The 23,100-nt window shown below is 38.0% G+C and overlaps 1 protein-coding gene across 2 annotated transcripts in view; it reads right to left on the bottom strand.

The window, feature by feature from the left end:
* UTRN (utrophin) overlaps nt 1–23,100 on the bottom strand; it is a 583,870-nt gene that overhangs the window by 150,605 nt on the left and 410,165 nt on the right. For both annotated transcript variants that reach the window (XM_063443106.1, XM_063443107.1), the window contains one exon: nt 13,095–13,224. In XM_063443106.1, coding sequence (XP_063299176.1) covers nt 13,095–13,224 — 130 coding nt within the window. The remainder of the gene's footprint in view (nt 1–13,094; nt 13,225–23,100) is intronic.

Here is a 23,100-nt window from a genome sequence, read left to right as displayed (position 1 = left end):
CAGAGCTTTGTAGGCGCTAAATTCTGGTTTTTGCCTTGGGGGATTATCTAAGGCCATGCATTGACATGTAAAACAACTGGTTTATAGAGCTGGATTATGTAGAATGGCCTTTTAATATGGTTGAAGGCTCACACACTACATTAGCCTTTATAAATAGCTAACATAACATTCACAAATTACTACTTCCCAGTGGTACCACTTTGTATTGTGTTATACTTCTCAACATTTCAAATGGACAAAGAGGGACACTGTCATTTTAAGGGTGTGAGTAGGGGTGTTACCAGGGCAGGCCTGTTCACTAAATAACAGTATAGGAAAATAAAATACAACTTAGAACAGGAACAATGTTTTGTTCAAAACGGACTGATTTCTAAACACATTTACTGAAGTTTAAAGAAACTAGCAGCATCCTCCAACACGCAACCCCACAAGCTGCATTTCCTCCACATGCAAAGCAGCTTCCCATCCACAAGCAGAATTCCCCTACATGTGCTTCCCCAAAAGCAGTTTGCCCATGTACACACAACACCACAGGTAGCCTAATGCACACACGTAATCTCAAAAGCAGCATCCAAACACATACAACACCATTCAAATCAAATCACAAGCAAACACAAAGCAAGCATTTCATTAAATGTACTGCGCTGGTTAAATACACACAGGGACTTTTGTCCCAAACAAGAGCTCTTCAGCAAGGGTCTGCACATGGGACGCGCTGAGAGGCATCAAACGGACATGGCCAATTTAGGGGTCTATGCTTGTCATTCGTGATGACAAATCATGCCCCTTCTGGCCACACTCCCTCCTTCTGTGCTGTTCTGTCTTTAAAGGAACACTATAGCATTAGGAATACAAATATGTACACCTAACGATATAGAGCCCTAGTCACCTAAACTGTGACTAGGGCCCATTCCGTGGCGAATAAATGGTTCATTAACCATTTATTTGCTTACCTTAATCCAGCGTCGAGCTCCTTCGGCACTGGTGACCTCTCCTCCATCGACGTTAGCTCCCGAGTGGAACCGAATGCGCGTTCAGTTTCTCTGAAGCTGCAGGGTTAAAACTAGGGGGACCTGGCACCAAGACCACCTTATTGAAGTGGTTTAGGTGCCTATAGTGGTCCTTTAAATGCCGAGGCCAAATTTTTGTTCCGGTCTAGTCCTGACTCTGCTTGGTAAAATCCGCTGCTGTTGGAGCTTCGCTGAGGATGAAGGATTTTGGGATGACTACGTTAAATCTAAAGGAGCCAGACCTCTGAACGACCCTGCCCCCTCAAACACAGCAATCGTCAGCAGGGGAAAAGACAAGGGCCAGAATGACCCCATCATTTAAAGCCTTGCAAACACATGCACTGCTACCTACAGACCATAAGCACAAACAGTTCCAAGCTTGCCAGGGCGGTCTCGTATTTTGGTGGACTGTTTCAGCAAAAATAGGTCCCACGGACCTATCCTGCATTTTGAAATCTACCGGCAGGAGCTCCGTGCTACGTCTGCCAGAGGAGGCAGGCAGTCAGTCTGCCCACAATCTTTAGTGGCACACTCCACCATTGATGGGTGGACCAACACCCCACCCCATTAATGTGCATTACTAGGGTGTTAAAGCTTTTTTTTATTACTGAAGATGTGGTTGTATTTCTTAGGAACTACAGGTACTATGGTATTAGATAAAGACTGCTGTAGGTTACACTGAGAGTACATATTTACACAGTATATATTTTTTTAATCACTACTTTATTTGTTTAATTTTCTTTGTATGTACAATGTACAGTGATAATAAAGTTGGACCTGATAGTGTTGACATTGATTCCTCCTAACATTTCAAATGGACAAAGAGCAACACTTTCATTTTAGGGGTGTTAGTGAGGCTGTGACAGGTACGGGGCTGTTCTGAGAAATTGTAGGCGACTTGGTAAAAACAAATTATGCAAATAATATGTAATTTAGAACAAGAACAGTGTCTTTTATTTACCCACACGGATATATGAACTCATTTATTGTAGTTTAAAGACACATTATTGTGACTTTTATTGCTGTGGTGCTCTGGTATACACTCAGACACACCAATAATACAGATCTACTACAAAAGAGGGAGATAAGAATAGAAAAGAGGGATTAAGGCAAAAAAATAAGGAACTGTCCTACACAGGGACACTTTGGAGGTATGGAGAATTTTTGTCAATGCTGTTACAGACAGAATAACAAATATGAAAACTTTGGCCAGGATTGGTGACTACTAAAAAAAAAAAACATACCCCATTTAGTTTTTTGTTTTTTTTGGCATTCAAAATTCATTAGTATAAAAGTTATTTACAACAGATGCAATAAGCAGTGTATTCATAAAGGTATACACAATATGGGAAGCATTCTTTGAATACCATTGGTTGTCTTTGGTTGTCAAATGGTATGCCATGATGGGGGTAATTTTCATACCTGGGCTGCCATACAGCCTAAAAGGCCCAGCAAACAAATCTTGCAAATTTCAATGTGTGAAAACTGAAGTGGGCACACTCTTTATTTGGTCCTATAACTTTCCAAAACACCATAAAACTTATTCATGGGGGCATAGTTGTACTCGTGGGACATTGGAGCATACAAAAATTTGTATTTTATTGCAGTAAAAGCTAACACTATTATGACATCCACACTTAATATGCCATACATAACTTACTGCCATGCAGAAAACACACTTAATTTCTCACACTTTTGTTTTAGATTTTATTCATATTAAATGGTGTTCCATATATAAATATTTGATGGGAAATGAAAGCCCTATTTCTTCTGAACAATATGATATAAGTGTGGGTGCACTTAATATGAAAGAGGTAAATTATTAATGAACATATAGACATATAGCTCAAATTCTAGGTTCTGTTTTGGTTTTGTTTTGGTCAGAAATTGTACGATTGCCTCTGTCCTTAAGGGGTTAAAAACAAGCAAGCATACATAATATACATAAACTAAAACACTGGACCAGATGCAAAGAAACCAGCTATTAAACATTATACTTTCATAAATCCCTGGGTACTATGCAATCCAATACAATTACTGAGCAAACAAGGAAAGAATAAAGAGGTCACTCATCCTCAAGTTTTGCCCGTAATGTGTATGGAGCACTATTAGAAAGTTCTACAAAGGTATAATAGGACATTGAAATCACTGTTCTCATGCAATGATTTCACAGCATTTGTATGACATCCTTAGAGATTACGTCCACAACCTATTATTATTATTATATGTGATTGTATTTATTCTTCGATTTTGAGCTTGTTTGAGCAGGGCCTTTACTTGCCTCTGTCAACATAACTTTGTACATGCTGCAGGTCTCTTGGAGAGTTGAGAGGCATTTAGATGTTACAAAGGGGGTGGGGGATTGCAAATAATCTTAAAGAGAGTCAGACTTAAGCGATACCCTCTCTTGATTTTTCTTAAGCCTGGTTATGTATTGTACACAAACACAATTCAGAGAGCGTAATCGGACGACAACTTGAACCTCATTACTTTATAGTTCCACTTTGAAGGCTAACAAGGAGGGAACTTTAAAGCAGACTCGCTGTGTCATTGATAATTGTATTGATTATTATCTCTCCTGTTCAGCTCCCTTGCGCGCACCGGAATATGACGTAGCTCCGGCTCCGGCATCATTAAGAGGCGTGCGTGGGAGCGGAGCAGGAAGATCAGACCTCCCTTGCTGTCTCCAGTATGAGCATACCTGCCCCCCCCGACTGCCCGCGAGCCTACCAGCCCAGCCAGCAGCAGCCCCACTGGACCCCAGGTAAGAATCCACTCTAGCACTCCCAAAAGTAGGGAGGCTGGTTGGATTGAATTTTTTTTTTTTTTAATTGTCAGTATCTTAGTGTGTGTCTGTTAGTGAGTGTAAGTGTTTGCGTCTGTTAGTGAGTGTTTTAGTGTGTGTCTGTTAGTGAGTGTGTTAGTGGGTGTCTGCTAATGAGTGTGTTAATGTGTCTTTTAGTGTCTGTCTGTTAGTAAGTGTATTAGTTAGTGAGTGTTAGTGTTTGTTTGTGTATGTTAGTGAGTTTTAGTGTTTTTGTCTGTTAAAGAGTGATGGTGTGTGTTTGTTAGTGAGTGTGTTAGTGTGTCTGCTAGTGAGAGTGTGTGTGTGTGTGTGTTAGTAAGTGTGTGTCACTGATAGTGTATATGTGCTTGTCACTGAGTGTGTATGTGTGTTTGTATCTGTCACTGAGAGTGTATCTGTCAGTGTGTGTATGTGTTTCTGTCACTAAGAGTATGTGTCTGTTAGTGAATGATGTCTATGTCTGTCAGTGTGTGTCTGTCAGCTTGTGTATGTGTGTCTGTCAGTCAATGTGTGTGTCTGACACTGAATGTATATATGTCTGTGAGTGTTGTATATGTGTGTTTGTCAGTGAATGCATCAGTGAGGGTGTGTGCCTGTCAGGAAGATAAATTTGGAAGGGAGGAGGGAAAGGTGCCCGGGTTTTGTTATGCATAGGGCAGCACAAAACAAGAATACACCACTGGTCATAACCGTATTTTACTTGTGTAGACATGCCATCTAATGCCATTGTTATTTGTTCTAGAGACTTGTATGTCTATTCTTGTTTGTTTCTCTGTAATTTAACACATAATATTGCATAAACAAAGAGATACAAAACAAGCATACCTTTGTATATCAATACATGCTGTTTTATATCCTTAAAGTATCATTTTAAAGCACTGCAGAATATGGCCTCAATTTAAAAAAAAGCTTTTTAACTAAATCAATAGCGTTAGAAACATTTTACAAAATATTTATCTGTAGAAGTCACCATTAAAGTGTCTGTTGTTTTTTTTTTTTTGTGTAAATAAAGTATTTGGAAGGTTTAATAAATTGAGGCCTATTTTGGAAAATAACAATTACCAGTCATAGAAGTAGAGGTAGGTGGCCAGCATGAAGGGACAAACACTGTGATTTCATGTGTGTCCGGAAATACAACACATCCTCTGTTATAGTATAGTTCATTCATGATTGAATGTCCCAGATTTTAATAATAAACATAACATCTGAGTTACATTATTTTGAAGTACAGTCAGAGATATTTTCACACAGCCACATAATAAACAGACAAACAAAGGAATAATAGGAATTAAGTGTAACTGAGCACAAAATATCGCAAGCAAACAGCATGTTCCCTCTGCATCAATAACACAATACCTTTAATTTTTTTTATTTTTTTTTTTATAAAATGTATTTACTTGAAAATGGTAGCAAGGGGACCACCATACAATAAAAGGTTATTGGTAGACAAGTTATTAAAAATCTCAAAACTGCAAGTTTGTGACTTCCTAGTAATACAAAAATTGCTCAATAAAAATGATTTCCTATTTCATTTTTCCAAGATGACTGTATTATGGTGGATGTTACCATTCAATTACTTGCGCAATGAAAATACTGGTGTTCGAATCACTACCTGTCTATAGGGTTGTTCTTTTTATTGCTATTATTTCGCTATTATTCTGCCTTTGGGCAATTTATATGCCCATTTTTTTGTATACCCATTTTTTTGTCGGAAAACTTACAGAGATAAAGAATTATAAAATCTGAATTACAAAATTAAGAAAAGATAAATAAAATAAAATTATATTTGAAATTGTGGAGGGTGAGTTGACAATATATAGGTACAGATCCACAATGGGCAGTGCCAAAGATAACTAACATCCACTACTCCATGTGCCGAGTACCTAGACTTTCACAGGTCAGGCTAGATTTCACATTAAGAAGCTGAAAATGACACTATAAGCTTCCAGACAACTTCATGATGATCTCCACCAAGGAGGCGGCGGTTCCTTGTGGAGTGCGCAGGTGTAAAATGGTAAGTAAAATTACTATTTTTACTCCCTGCAGGTAGAGGCTGGAGACCTAAATGGCCAGGGAACTATAGTGTTCCTGTAAGCGATTACAGCATTATTTTAAGGGAATATGTAGGCAATATATGTTCACGGAAGAGACCACCATTATAAAGAAGCTGATATTGTTTCCCAATGTATGTGAACTGTGGATTGTCAGTGTGAACTCTAGGAATGTGGTTATGCCCATGGAGTAAGAGAAACCGACCTGTTACTTAAGCTGTCACTTACAACAAATTCTTCGTGAACCAACAGTGCTGAGCATGTTTGTTAATGGCTGAACAATTGTAAAAAGCTACTTGATGAAAGCTTTCTAAATTGCAACGTATTTGCTACAAAACACTTTGCACTATTTGGAGAACTCATTTTAGATCTGTGGGAACAAATCTAACTTAGCAACTTTAAACTGTTTTCTCAAAAAGTTATAAAATAGATTTAACCCATTAAGGACTAAATGTTATGCTCTGCCTTCTGGACACATCACTAATGCCATGCAAAGTTGAATGGGACAGTCCATGCTGGTCCATTATTGTTCCTTATGAGATAAAAAAAAAAATACAAAAATATACCGCTAACCAGCAAAAAGAGGCCAGGGACATTCAGGAAATATCCTATTATCAGAAAATGTGACTGAACATATGTGTTACTAATATAGCTTAACAAATTGTGATTCATTTAAAACACATGTTTTATCTTGATGTAACAACTAATCTACTGTTTGCATTAACAGCAATGCTCATATAAAATATAGTTAAGGGGAAAAAAATCATATTTATTTGTATATGAATAAAGCATTACAACACTTTATGAATAATTATTTTATTTAGTTTTCCTTTAAAGGGGAACTGTCACTTTAAAGTATTTAAATATTATATGTACGTTTCCCCATAAGCGTGCGCGCAGGGTGTGCCGCTAATCCCGGCTGCGCCCCCACTATGTGCCTCCCGCTGTGGGCCGGTGAGGGAGATCAAAGATATGCCTCACCAGCCCACATCAGCATAGAGGGAGGCAGGAGAGGACCCGGAGAGAGCTCTTGCCAGCAGCTCCGCCGGGTTCCTCTCGCGAGGTCGGAGCATTGCCGCGGCAACGCTCAGATCTCGCGAGAGTAGAGTGAACTCTAGCCCCGCAGGCTAGAGTACACTCTCCATTGGACCACAAGGGATGGCAGCAGCACGGGATTTTAACTAAATGGTCCCCCACCCCACCCCACACAATACACACAAACAAACAGCACACACACTAATAGCACCCTCACACACAGCACACACACAGCACCCTTACACACACACACAGCACCCTTACACACACACACACAGCACCCTTACACACACACACACACACACACAGCACCCTTACACACACACACAGCACCCTTACACACACAAACCACACATTAACAGCACCCTCACACACAGCACCCTTACACATACACACACAGCACCCTTACATATACAGCACACACTAACAGCACCCTCACACACACACACAGCACCCTTACACACACAAAACACACATTAACAGCACCCTCACACACAGTACCCTTACACATACACACACACAGCACACACTAACAGCACCCTTACACACACAGCACCCTTACACATACAGCACACACTAACAGCACCCTCACACACACACAGCACCCTCACACACACACGCACACACTAACAGCACCCTCGCACACACACCACCCTCACACACACGCCTATGCGTATCCCCTATTTCACAATTTTTTTTTGTGAAACTTCAAAAATAAAATTAAATATAGAACTCCATACTGCTCTGCCCAGAATCAGAGTATGTCTGTCTTGGCCCTGTCATTCTTGTTAAATCTGACATATTGTTATCTAACATAGCAAGTGGAGAAGGAGAAACAAACAATGTTTATGTTTCTCCTGCTTCTGCGCATTGTGTGCCCTGGTTGTGTAATGCCTGGATTTTGATGCCAACTGCTATATGTGAAATATACATTTAAAAGAAATGATCTGTGTTGGTGCTTAATCCAGGAGGATTGTTTTCTTTGCCAGCTGAAAACTGTACCTGCTAAAGCTATTTTCAAATTCAGACATGTTTACATTGGCATGTTTCTTTAAAAGATTACAAGAATGAATTGCCTAATTGTAAGCAATGTTTACAGCTCAACACTTAGTTTTATCTTCAAATAGTGCTTAAAAAAGTCTTCCTTTATTTACACCTTCCACTGCTTCCATCCGCAGTGGACGTAAATCTGCTATGAAATTCTGTCCATAAGATTATCGTGCCTGGCCTATTTATTTTCTTGTGGCTTAACGTATTGAAGCGTATGTATACTACTGTATTGATTACCTGTAAAAGCTATCTTTCATTGTCCCCAAAGTACTCTGGGAACAATTCACATTCTGCCTAACCAAACTGCATTGTATTAGGGGACGTTCCGCTAGCTTGTGTAACCATAGCTGCAGCACAGATGAGATTTATATCAAGTCAGTCACTGCTTGGAAAGTCAAAGCTTAAATGCAGGGTTATCTGCTGAAATTGAATAGTATTTTGGAAAATATTATTTTACAATAATTTGACATGTCTAAATGTGAGCAGTCTTTTTTTTTAGATCCCATTCTACCAATTCTTCTCAACGTGTAACCTTCATGACTAAATAAAACATTAGGAACATCAGTCCCATTGCTTTTTGAATGGCATTGAAATAATTTTTCAATCATGTGTAGTTTCGAACTATTCATATTTTTGCTCAGATAATATAAAAACAGTCCGGCAGATATATAACACAATGAAATGGTAAAAAAACATTAAAAACCTTTCTTACTGTTTAAAACATGTATGTGATTTTTGTGAATATAAGAATATTGATTTATAAGATATGTAAAAACAATACATCAGATTTATTTAATTTTTTTTATTGAATGTATGCAGTTGTCATGTACACACACTAAATTGGTCCAAATGGACACTTTCAATGTTTCATGCAGCCATCATAATAACTCCACTTAGTTTAAGAGATCAAAGTAGTAAATCCTCAGAGGTTTGATCAGTCAATGTTTTGGTCCAACCAAACAGCCCTTGAATACTATCCTATAATTGTGCCATTCACAAATAGCTGCATACTAAATAAACTAACCTAAGCAACCATGAACTGACCCAGGTAGCTGTCTTATGATGAACACACATGTAATTCTAATTTACAGACAACTGCAAAAAGCCAGCTGTAAAGTTAGCAGCAAGTAGGCTGAAAACTGATATCATCACTGAGCTGCATTGGGCTAGCAATTATAAATAAATACATGAATACGGATAGATATGAAGAGGTCTACTAAAAGAAACATAAAAAGGACACTGTGATTGGAAGGGTTTTTAGAGCATCTGTGACTTTTCCACCATCTTTGTATTTGGAAACTTGAAACATACACCCGGAAGTACCATCTATGGACATTAGATCTACACACCTGTTTCTAGTTGTGCTATTAAGCTATATAAATAGTATGTTTTTACCTCTGTTGGTAGGTGCACCTGAGGAAGACTTGTCGTGGGCCAAAACGCGTAGTGCTTCATATTTTATATTTTATCACTTCTCTGTTTGTTGCGTTTACAATACAGTGTATTTTATATTTATTTTGGTTCCTGATCTTATAATTCTGATCCTGTATCCTGAAGGAACACACTAAGGAAATCAGATACACTTCATCAACCTGAGAGTGTCGAAAATACCAACAGAGTCCAGAGCCAACCTTGAGGGCTCTTTAATTCGTGAGTGCCCAATATATCTCTTTTGCGGATACCATGTTATACAGTCTATGCTTTGTCATTTTTATGTTTCTTTTAATAGATCTCTTCATATCTATCCGTATTGCCGTGATTTGCAATTATCATTTGTGCGCTATCACCTTATCCTAAACGTCGAGATTTTGTATGTAAAAGTGTTTTTTGTGACACTTGGGTGAAATTGTTCTGCACTGGTTGTTGTTTCTGTGGCGCCAATATATCGTTATTAGTTTTGTTGTTATGAATAAATATATGCCTTCATATGACTCTGTTTCTTTATTGTTAAGCTGTAGAGTGCAGACCATGCCCAGATGCATGCAGACTGCTGATTTTAAAGGGAATTTTGTTTAGTTTTTTTTTTTTTAAATCAACATTTCATCGTGTTTTTGATACATTTGTATTCTGAATAGATGCCAATTTATAGGTGATTTACTATAGTGTAACTTCCAGAAAAGTTACATTTACCCTTCAACATTTCCATATTGGCAGCTCAATGCTTAATATATAGACAACAGCTATACTTGCAAAACAAAGGAGGTTTGTTTCAAATCATGATGCTGTGTAACCAACCTGTGCACCACAAATTGGCATTAATATGTGAATTTATACACAGGTTTGCCTTTAGATAATAGCTCACTTACACACTTGTCCCCTTAAAACAACTACTTTCTCTAACATTACTCAAGAAAGTTATTATGGACTAGGTTTTAAATTCAATAAAATAATATACTACAAAAGTGGGCTATAAATGTATTAGCAATCATCATGCTTAGACAACTCTTCCATGATATATTATAAGAGATTAACAAACATTTCACAAGCCCATGATGATCCCAAGTGAGTCCTACAATGAAGGTAATATAGTCCAGCTATCTCATGCTACCTGACAATACATCACAGGAAATGGAGGATGACTGTAGGTCCTCAAGAAGTGAAATAAATCAATTTGCAGTGCAATGTTTCCAATAACAATGTATGTCTTTGAACAGGGGAAGGACTCAAAATTATTATCCAAATGTATTAAAGTTACGATGGAGTCTAAAGTTAAAAAAATTTCTAAAGTTAAAGAAAAATAGGCAAGAGATTGTCAGGGTACCTGTAGTCTCTACCTCTGAGAGGGGTAGAGACTTAGACGTTTCTCCTTCCAGAGGGTCTGTTTCTCCCGTTCCTCGCGGTTCCCTCGGTCGTTTACACGCCGGCCGCGAGGGAGCTACTTCCTTTTATGACGCGACGCTCAATAGCCGACGTCATGACGCTAATCCAGTCCGACCTGCCACTCAGGTCCGGAAGACGAATCAGGACTCGTCGGAGGCGTGATTACTCTCTAGAGCCAGGGTATTTAATGGAGCTTTCCGCATTTGCTCATTGCCCTGTCGTGGTTCTAGCCAGTCTAGTCACACAGTGCTCTTGTATCCTGATTGTCTTTTGGTTCTGACCCGGTTTTGTTATTACTCTCCTGCTTCTCTGTTATCCTTTGACCTCGGCTTGTCTCTCGCTTACCTGTCTTCTCGTTCCCTCGACCTCGGCTTGTCTCTGACCATTCTATACGTAGTTCTTACGTTAAGTACGGCCATTCTAAGGTCCGGTATACGTATCTCTCTACTCTTTGTACTCTGCGTGTTGGATCCCTGTCCCGATCCTGACAGAGATCTAAAAATGTTGATAGATACAAATGAGTGACTTATTATTGTTCAAAGGTTATACCCATCAGTACACTGTCTTAATATAATAGAGACCCGATTTAAATTAACAAATAGATGGTATATAACACCTTGGAAACAAACAAAGATATACCCCCAGGAAAAATATAAGTGCTGGAGATGCGGTGTTGAGACGGCAGATGAAATCCACGGTGGGAATGTCCAACAATTAAAAGAGGCTGGGCCGTAATACTTTCTGTAATTAACGATCTGCTTAATTTGAAACATATATGGATGGCGAAAATGGCCCTTCTCCACCTAAATCTACCAATGCTTGCTAAAAATAAAAAAAAAATGGTTTTTGATTCACATCTTAATGGCCTTTAAATGTTCTATTGCTAAAAACTGGAAAACTGATAAAGCAGACATGTGGCCACAAATTAAAGAAAGGGTGAAATTTCAATGCAGAATGGAACGTGCAATTGTCTTTTATTTTTGTACTAATCTTAAGAAATACAATATATGGGTCAATTGGATAACAGTCCTTGATGACCAAATAAGGGAGTTTTGAGACCCTGAAAAAATGTAAATACTCTTTTACCTCTTTCGGTATTAACTAAAGATTTCTCATTCCCCCATGTTGTCTTTGTAATATAACTTGTATATTGTTATTGTGATTTCTATGTTAAATATGAAAAATAATTAAAAAACAAAACAAAACAATGTATGTCTTTGTGGGTGATAAAAGTAATCTCTAAGTATTGGAGATTAAGAACAATGAACATGTAGTGCCAACCATCTATAAAGCATGCTACATACTCTATATCAGGGCTTAACATTTGTAGTCCTATGCTACTAGCCAGGCTTTCAAATTTACTCTGATTGCAAGCCATAGCAATCAGAATTATTAAGGGTGAATTATTACTCGCTATGGCTATATTTTCACTCATCACGGCTAGTGGTAACTGGAAATTTTGAGTCCTGCTCTTTATGCTTTTAGTTTATTCCATTGAGAGATTTTTGTATTTTCTCCAGATCAAGTTTGTCATATAAGAGAATGCAGAGGGACATACTAGTGACACTGTTCTTTTTAGATACCCGTTGGTGTTTTTCCATTCCCTGCTGCTGGTATTATGTATTACTCTTCCTGCGAGGCACCCACTGTGACCTCAAACATAGTAATAGAACTTTCAGAGGATATACGTCAGTTTCATGCACAGTGATATCATTATCAGCTTCCATGACAATTCAATGGACAATAATGGACCAGTGAAGGTCCATTAAAAAGGACACTGCAGAAGTAGACACATGCTTCTTTAACACAAATGTATTAGTAATCCTTACCACCCCAACAGACTTCTTTTGAATTTTGTCCTTACTTGATACTAAGGAAATAATGCAAGAGGTATGTGACTATTGTAGATGAAGTGATTCTGAACATTTTGTTCCTATCGCTAACATTTAACCAGTTGCTGAAGATCAGAGGGTGTCAGTAGAGGATGGTGCTTAAGGACCCGTAAAAATGTGACATAGACCTACTATAGTATAGGGCTGGGCAAATAATGGATTGTAAAACTGCAATTTCCATGATGCTTTCGTATTCTTAAAGCTGACAAAGCATTGAGGCAGTAGAAGCCAAGAACGTCTGGGGGTCAACTGTTTGCACAGCCGTGTCCTAGTATATTAAATCATTGCATTTCAACATACATGACACTCATATTGCATTCTTCTGCTTGCCGACATGTAAAGTTTCTACAATAACAGTTAATCTTCTTTTTTGGTTCAGCCCATTTTGTAAATAACAAAAAATAATGTAAAAATTAGAAAATAATCCAACCTGTTTTAGGAAGTAAGGTCCTTCTTGGCTCCTCTGGACCTTCAATGGGTTGCTCAGAAATGAAAATACGAGCTTGCTCTATGGTGTTCAATATGGTCTGTTCTTTATCTTTCAACTCACGTTTCAGAACCTTAAAAAAAGAGAAGGAAAAGAGAACTTTAAATTACTGAGCACAATAAAATGTACAAGGAACATAAAATAGTATAGAATGTCCGATCGAAGATGGGTAGGGCTTTCTTAATTTGTCCTGTGAAATAATGTCTTTTTGGACAAACATCCTGTGAACTGCATTTCTCACAGTGCTTGAGCTGGCCTATGTCACAAACATGCCGTGAGCCAACTTTTATATCACTATCTATGGGATTTACAGTGTGTTCATACTGTATGTGTATACTACCCGATAACTTATGCGGAGAATACTTGGCTGGCATGTCAGATCGGGGCCACTTGATGTTCATGTGTAAAGTAAGCAGTTAAAATGTACATGAGCCCAGGCAATATATCACAGATATTAAGATTCTTATTTGACTTGTTTTAGCATAATTGGTAAATGTACTTCTTGTTTTAGGTTCACCTAGATGCATAATACTGAAGATACAGCCTTGCCAAACTTAACAAACATAAATGTTCCCAATGGAAAAAAATACATTCATGTGATCACTAAGATACATATGATATTTAAGCAGAGTTCCAAAGTAAAGTTGTCTGTCAGGCAGCAGGAATTCTTCATTGCGGCTTAATTATTTCAGTTTTTTCCACCTCATGCATGAACCAACCTGCAGCTAAGGCTGTGTATTCAAGGTTGGTGACTACCAACTGCTGCACACAGGAAGAGATCTACATAAAGTTATATTCATTTTCCCTTATTTGAATGCACTGTCTACATAATGCATTAACAGTAATGAGTCATTTTTGAACATAGTTTCCCTCCAATAAGAGAATGGCACCATAGACCATATTAGTTCAATATAAGTAAATGAGAAGCTGTGATTGTCCTATAGGGAGTATTTGAAACATATTTACAGATTAATACACTTAGACACAATTAGAATGAATAATTAATGTACATTGATTTTCAATACAGAGAGGGAGATGTTATTTTTTTCAGAAAAAATGTTCAATAAAGATACTCTCACTTTGCAGAATTTGCAACTTTGGATTTCTATTATCTTCTTTAGTGCACATAATGTTTACAGTGCATAAGAGGATACAGGACAATGACTCAACTACTGCAATTCTCAGAATGCCCATTTAAAAGGTCAGTTTAAGCACTGTAGCACATTGCAACACTGCACAGTGCAAGATGCTTAGAGCACCCTGTGTCCACTCTCATTGCTGACAGGGTCTTATAGGTGACAGTGATTTGTAAACATTTCTGCCACTGTAGGGAAACCCACCAGTACTGCCAGTTTGCCAACTCAAGCACTTACTTCTGGGTAGCCAATATCAATTCCATGCTTATAGTGTGTGCAAGCCACACGCGCAATAAAGAAGGCAGACCTGCAGATGTCAGACTGTGTATAAACTGAGATCAGCCAAAGTATGGCTGCTATCATATGTGATTAAAATTGTTATTTGGGAATAAACCACTTATCTAATATGTCCTCTCCTGGAAAGGTAATTATTGAGCAAGACCAGTAACCACAGAACAGATTTAAATGCTCCAGGCTGGAGCATGTCATCCTGGCAAGGGAGGCCACTGACACTCCATCACGGAACACTTTAAAAGATATGTAACTTTTACATTTTTCATATTACATTTTTTTTAATGCATTATTCAAACAAGGTGTTAAAATATAGAGTCAAATGTTAAGTCTTTAACATTCTTAAGGTTTGCTGGGCATCACAGAAAAAAGGTCTACAGTACCAAGGTTATCCATCATTGTCAATAAACAGGGCAGGCTTCATTTTGTAGACTTCATTTTGTAGACTAAGAAGACAAAGAAGTGTTCTTAATAGGCAATCTTCAAAATATACAACCTCTAAAAGCTTCAATCTAACCAACAATCAGTTGTGATTTAAAGTGTACCTTTTAGTAAATGAACAAATAGGCATGGTATCTGGGGGGTATGAGCTCTTTAAAATGTGGCAGAGTTACAAACATATGAACTGGTGATAGGTAATAATAGGTCATCAACTATTTTTTTTACAAGCAGCCAGCATTTAGGTACACAGATGATTATTACTTTAAGGGTGGGTAGCGAATCTGAATTATTTATTTTTGTTGTGTTTGTGTTCCACTCAGTGAACTAGCAGTACTAGCAGAAGACAAACCCACTTTAAATGGGTACTATTGTGTCTGAAACACAAATGTGTATTTCTGACACTATGGTTCTAAAACCACATTTTAGGTGGTCTATCCCCCTTACCTCGGATTAGAAAATTGCTGCGTGGGTTTACTTGCGTCTGACCCCGCCTCGATCCGCCTCCTCGACTGACATCGTCAGATTGATATTCTCAGCAATGGATTGGCTGAGATAGTCAATTCTGATGATCTTAGCCAAGGATGCAGGGCAAGGAGCAGAGCCAAACACCATCCTGGCCAATTAGCATCTCCTCATAGAGATGCATTGAATCAATGCATCTCTAAGGGGAAAGTTCAGCGTTTACATTAAAAAACCTGCAGGGACTGACATACTCACCAGTACAACTACATTAAGTTCTAGTCGTTCTGATATCTATAATGTCCCTTTAAGTTTAGTTAGCTGATAGTTTAAAACCTACCAGTAACGCTACCAAACATGACATCTTATTTCTACATGTACTCATTGTGTTCTGACATAATGATTGAGTATAGGTCGTGAATACTACTCTGGAGAATCATAAATGCACAATCATTTGGTTGATTAAGTTCGAAAGAATTGTTCAACAAAGAAAAATGTTAGTGAATATTCAAACTGAAATATTTAATGGGTCATAACATAGTTTTAGCCAATGTATTGGGTTATTTCAGGAACAATGAACACAGCAAGGTTAATAACATGACATTCATAAACACTTAATTTAGACATGTTGTAAGATTCTATTATTATCTTTAAATGATAAGTTGACATATGTCTTGCAAAATGAAGGCCAAATTTTCCTAAATCAGTTTTTAAGTGTGCGGCATGCAACATGGTTGTCAATGCACCTCAACTCAATGTAAAGTGAATTATTGAATTAAATCCCTTGGTTAAACTAATGATTCACAGACAGATTTCCAACCAACTTGCAAACCTTTAACTTTCAAACCTGTTACATTTAAATGGACTGTAAAATATAGTCTTTACATATAAGGTACTCATTCACAGTAAATAGGAGTAATAATATGTGCAGGTAGTCTGGAAAAAACCCCACAGTATTACCAAAGAGTGTACAAGTGTGTCAACGTATTACATTCACAAACATGCATTTCATTTCACAGTCACTGCTTTGTATTTCTCCACCGCAACATTGTTTTTTGCCTCTGTATCACGCAAGAGCAGAACAAATAATGCTCCTCATTTTCAATTTACACTGTATAGGAGCCTGCAAGCCAACACACAGTAAATAATGTTCCTATTCTGCTGGCATTTTTAAAATCTGCTTTCCTAAAAATACCCGAAAGCTCCAAAAAGGTATATTTGCCACTGTATGCTGGGTTTTTTCTGACCCTGGATTACATGACAAGCATACAGTATATTATTGATACCCCACTAATCTGTGATGGAGAAATACAGAAACAATTAAGGTTCTGTAAATATAATGAAGGTATCCAGGAAACATAATCTTTGTATATGTGCTAGGTATACACCTCATCTGTATATATATATATATACATACACACACACACACACACACACAGTGGTACCTCGGTTTGCAAACGCCTCGGTTAACATAATTTTCGGTTTACAAATGAAAATCCTTAGAAAATAATGCCTTGGTTTACGAATATTTTTCGCAATACAAAGCAAGTTTCCCCTGGATGCATTGCACCTGTGAGGTTTCTAGCGCCGCCCCCGTGCATGCTGGAGCCTGTGGGTAGCACGTGGCGTCAAGTGTGGAGGTGTTGGAGCAGTTTTTGCATTGAGTTTTGGAGCCATTCTGGAAATTTTTTTGCAGCGTTTTTGGGACTTTTTTGGTGCATTTCTCAAGCGATGGAAAGGTAGGGAGCTGAGCTTCATCGTTTGCATGCATTTTACTGTGTGTTATGCATTGTGGGTTGGTTTCCATGCCAGATCATTTTGACTTTTTTCTGACCTCCGGAATGCATTTCTATGGGAAACCGCGTCTCGATTTACAAATTTTTTGCAATGAGGAAAGTCCCGGAGAGCACATTAAATTTGTAAACTGAGGTACCACTGTATATATACGCATATATATATAAATGAAATAATAACATTGCACTTGATGGCACTTTCATTTGTAATTGTTTCATTTAATTTTTTCTCAAAATATATCTTGTAGTGAAGCATTGTATGCATTGTATGGTACTGTATGGTACTGTAAGCATTGTATGGTACTTGACTCACACATTTTCCAGAAACATTATTTAATAGGCTTTAGTAAAAAAAAAAAATATCACCAGATTTTGCTGCTACTGTAAGGAGGAGAGGGAGCTGTACAATCCAAATCCAGACCCAAATAGGATTCTAGTACCCAAGTATTACATTTATTTTAAGGATTGTGCCAAGGATTGTCCCAATGGGACATGTGGCAGAATGTTATCATAAGAGACCAACAAAGTGCTGGATAAGTAATTGTTTAGGGAATTAGAGCACACGTGGGAAGATTATTCATATATGAAGGAAATGAGTCACAGAAGCAAAACATTAACTTATCAGTAAACACATATTTGATATTTTCATCTTTATTTTTTATAAGGGATTTATTTTATATAAAAAATATAAAATGAAAAAAATCTGGTTGTAAAGAAGGTTAATTGTTAAAATTGCAAAGTTGCTCAACACAAAATAAAAAAAAAAAACTATCGATGCATTATTTCAGATGACTGAAAAAAGCGCACGTATATTATTAGCTGTGGATTTCAATATACATATATTAATAGCCAAATAAAAAAACATTACATTACAATCTGTGAGCTGTACATAGTAAAACACAGTACCTCATTTGCAAAGCTACTTATCAGAGTCATATATATCATATGACGTCTGGCCTAATTCGACATGCCTCTGAGTATCTGGGTAGGAGCCTGGACCTTCATGGCTCAGCATTATGCAGGAAGGGCTCTCTGATCCATCTACTGAAGTTGCTAGAAAACAGACCACCTATAACTCTGAAGTTCCTCATTTGCATCTCGGAACATGTGAGATCATCAATAACAATTAAACACAATACTGCTGAAAGATCATGTACACCAAATAAATGAATGAACTGTAACAATACAACATTCAGTTTGTTCCTTTAACATTCTATAACTCCCTATAGAAGAGTGATTGACAAAGAACACAGCAGTCTATTTATGGCAGAAAGTGATTTGTCTGCCTTTGATCTGTATCCTCTTCAATCACCTTGACACTAATAACCTCCAATTTCACATCTATTCCTATACTCCTGGGAAGCATTAAGTTTTAAATGGGATAGAGTGCCAAGAAACAAACAATACTTCACATTTCAGTTACCATTGGAGCATAGTAGTATGCAGGACTACAGAACTGTGGGTACACCATACTCTTCGTGAACAGGTTACATAAAAAGGAACCAGATTGCGTTCAGTGTTCCTCATGTGTAAAGCTACTTAACAGAGTTAAATATATATAAAACTAGATAGCCCCTGCACTCCAACCAAAACAGTGAGAAAAAATACCTGGTGCTCTGGTGGCTCAACAATACAGGATACAAAAAATACCGGCACTCAAGGGTTGACACCGTCCTGATGAAAGCTCCTGTGAGGAGCTGAAACGTCGATCTCTAACTTCGAAATAAATGAAGATTTGATGTGTTGTCATCCCTTGAGTGCCGGTATTTTTTGTATCCTATATATATATATATATATCCCATGAAGTCTGGCCTAATTTGACATGCCTTTGAGAGTCTGGACCTTCGTGGCACAGCATTATGTAGAAATGGCTCTCTGATCCATCTTCTGAAGTTTCTACAAAACAGGCCACCTATAACTTTGAAGGAGATATGGTCTTGAGCCAAACTGCTACATCACCACATATCTAACCTCTACCAACTGCTTCTGACAGAAGATCGTCCTACACTGTTTAAGTTGTAATTGGGAGATGCTCTAGAAATGATGTTCACTGACCAGGAATAATCAAAGATTGTTCTTGAAGTGCAAAACATCAAGAAATTAATTCCAAAATCTTAACTGGTATGATACCCTGCGAAAATTGCACAGGTTCTTCCCGGAGGTGTCCGACGTTTGTTGGAGATTCCAGAGAGAAGTTGGATTGCCTTACATATTTTCTAGGAATGTCCGACTCCAACACCTTATTAGAGGAAAGTATATGAGGTAATGTCTACTGTAGCAGACGAGGAAGTGGTCTTCCACCCTGCTGATATGCTCTTAAGCCGCTCCAAACTTCCTATATCTAAATACAAGAAAACACTGTCTTGACACTTATTGACAGCAGCACGCTCACTGATCCCTACCCTCTGGCTACAACAAGATCCACCAACACATTAGGACTGGCTCACTGGCTCGGTAAAATCGAGGAAATCCGCCAGATGGAGGAGCGCATTGCCATGCAGAAGGGGCATTCTGAAAGGTATAAAGCTCATAAGATTTAGCAACGTAAAGAGATATGTGGGTGAGCATCATAGTAAATATAGTTCACAGATATTTGTGTGGCAATTTTATCTCAGTACCATAAATCAGTAAGTCAACTGTACTTTGTTGGCGTGAGGTGTCCGGGAAATGGCCTTCCTGTCACCCTGTTAACACATATCTCATCAATTAAAAATCTTACATCCCTATGTATTTATGCATTTTTTTAAATGTATTATTTGTCTCAACTAAAGACTAATTAAAAAGTAAACCTGTGATTCACAGAAGGTATGTGCCAGATAAGCTGAAGATAAGTATAAAGATGTCATCTATTTAATGAGCTAGCTAAACGGTCAGCAGTTGTTTACATCAGTAATACATGACTCTATATTATAAAGTAGCATACATAAGTTGACAGAACTAGCTCATCCCCCATCACTGTCTGAGACATGTAAACACCTTGTATGTCCTCATGAGTGCTAGGGCTAATATAGAGCATACCGCAAAATGCATCATCCCAGCAGTTCTCACTGGATCGACAGCCAGATGGCCCTGCTTTAAATATCAGTGGGAAAAAAAGTCAAATTCTCAAAAACTTCTAAAAGCAAATGGTCCGGGTATTATGCCAAAACTAAAACCCAGTCCCTATAGACGTTTCTGTGCTTGGGATTACATATTTATTCAATGACACAATCCTGCATAGCCAGATATCAACAAGCTCTCATATGCAGCAGATATTTTTTGTGAGTTGTGGTTCTAGATAGTACTGTGTTCATGTCGCTGACAGGCCTTTATAATCTGAATGCCATTAGGGAGTGCATCGCTGGCAGTTTTTATTTGACTTTCCACAGTTTGAGACAGGGAATCACTAGATGGTGGATGCTGTAAGGCAATCATGGCTACTAACCTTGGTACTGCAATTTTTTTGTAATTGCACTTCTCATGAGATTTAGACAACATTAATAGATATGTCGCTGACCAGCATGGCAAATAAAGTTCACAAATATCTGCGTTGCCAAGTTAAAGAGGCCTGAATTAATCCTACTTTTTTAATGCATTATGCAGATAAAACCATAAAGGAACACTCCAAGCTTGCTGTAGTAGTTATGGTGCCAGGAGAACCCTGGCGCTGTCCCACAGTAAGATGTTTAAAACGCTTGGAGTTGGAGTCCTGCCGAAGCTTGTGCTGCAACTGCCACACACCCTCTTCTCCAGCAGGACAAGCCAGCTCATAATCTTAGATCAATGAAGGACCAAAATCACTGACTGACTGCATCAGCTGAGCGCTCCCAGTCAATCAGTACGATCCTGAATTGGCTCACTTTGCTCCATAGATCAATTTGGTTTCTCCTGCTGCAGAATACAAGATGCCCACTAATGTGGCTTGACATCTTATCAAGGGAAAGAAACAGGGTATCTCTTGACATTTCTACCTTTTCAAAAGGCTCTACTGCTTATGGTTCTTGGATTGTTCCTTTAAAAAATACCTCACCATTATGCCTACAAAGCATTTTACAACATATGTGATCATACCACTCAGTAGCGACTTTACAGCAAATGCAAGATTGACCCTTTCCCAATTGGGTTTTTATGAAGATCATGCAAAATTACAAACAGTTACATTTAGCATCTCCGTTTATTTACCTCTAGAACTCAGTACATAGTAACGATATATGCAATTTAGAGTCCACTAAGCTACATATTATGAAGCTAAACATCTCAATGTGGTTATGGAATATAGGAAGATGGCAGCCTTGTTAATTCAGAACTATGTCTTCTGAAGAACTTAGGCAGGGGGGTGAAATGGGCAAAGACATGATGAAAATTAATCATCCAATAGGAGCTAATAACATAGCAGCTCTCCATGACATTACAAAAACAAATGGTGCATGCAAAGCAAAAGGAGAAAATAAAATCCAGATAAAGAGAATTAGTTATCCTTATAATTGTTCACCAATGCTGCCTAGATGGAGGTACCAAGAGCAAATTGGTCCTTCAAGATCTTAAAACTTCAAAGATCTCCACATTCAGTGCCATCACACAGAGCGTTCGGTGCTTAGAGGTACTAGATTTAATGCTTTTCTATGGTACCATTGGAATAGCAGGGCACTGATTTATGCGCATGCACTCTACGGTGGTTATGTATAACAAGTGTGCTCTGAAAACGGGTATAAACAGGGATAAGAGGCAGAGTCACCAATTGATTGTGCCTGCTGCCAGTTATACTTGTTTCCATAGTAACTGCTCCATTTTCTATACACAGCACCTTTGATACCTAATGCCCATATACTAAAGGAACACTATAGTCACCTAAATTCGGTTAGCTAAATAAAGCAGTTTTAGTGTATAGATCATTCCCTTGCAATTTCACTGCTCAATTAACTGTCATTTAGAAGTTAAATCACTTTGTTTCTGTTTATGCAGCCCTAGCCACACCTCCCCTGGCTATGATTGACAGAGCCTGCATGAAAAAAAAAAACTGGTTTCACTTTCAAACAGATGTAATTTACCTTAAATAATTGTATCTCAATCTAAATTGAACTTTAATCACATACAGGAGGCCCTTGCAGGGTCTAGCAAGCTATTAACATAGCAGGGGATAAGAAAATCTTAATTAAACAGAACTTGCAATAAAGAGAAGCCTAAATAGGGCTCTCTTTACAGGAAGTGTTTATGGAAGGCTCATGCAGGGAGGTGTGACTGGGGTTCATAAACAAAGGGATTTAAATCCTAAATGGCAGAGGATTGAGCAGTGAGGCTGCATGGGGCATGTTCTATACACCAAAACTGCTTCATTAAGCTAAAGTTGTTCAGGTGACTATAGTGTCCCTTAATGTCTTGAATACACCCAGTCCGGTGCTGCATTACCGATAACTCTTATAGTATTTTTATTTATTTTTTTAAAAGAGCCACAGTAATGAATAAATAAAAAAGCAAAAACTCTGACTTTCAAAATAACTATATTTTTTTTTTTTTTAGGTTAGACTCCTTTAAGGGTTTTTGTAGGGCTGCCATGATGACTTAAAGCCTTATAAGCACACAGGCGTCATATAATAACAATGATTAAATTCAATCCTTAAATCCGTGCTTCATATTCTGAATGGTACTTAAGGAAAGCCTGGACAAAACTGATCTACATAATCACATGATATTCATGAATAAAACAACAAAACTATTTGTGATCCTTTGGACCCCATTAAAATCAGAAACCAAATCAGATTATTTACCTTAAAACCATGCTACCAGGAAAAGGCATAAAAACAAACAGGACACCCAAGGCTTTCCTCATTATAAGTGGCATCCAACAGATGC

Source organism: Pelobates fuscus, chromosome 2 (assembly GCF_036172605.1).
Source record: "Pelobates fuscus isolate aPelFus1 chromosome 2, aPelFus1.pri, whole genome shotgun sequence".
Lineage (NCBI taxonomy): Eukaryota > Metazoa > Chordata > Amphibia > Anura > Pelobatidae > Pelobates > Pelobates fuscus.
This window is presented reverse-complemented; position numbering and strand designations above follow the sequence as displayed.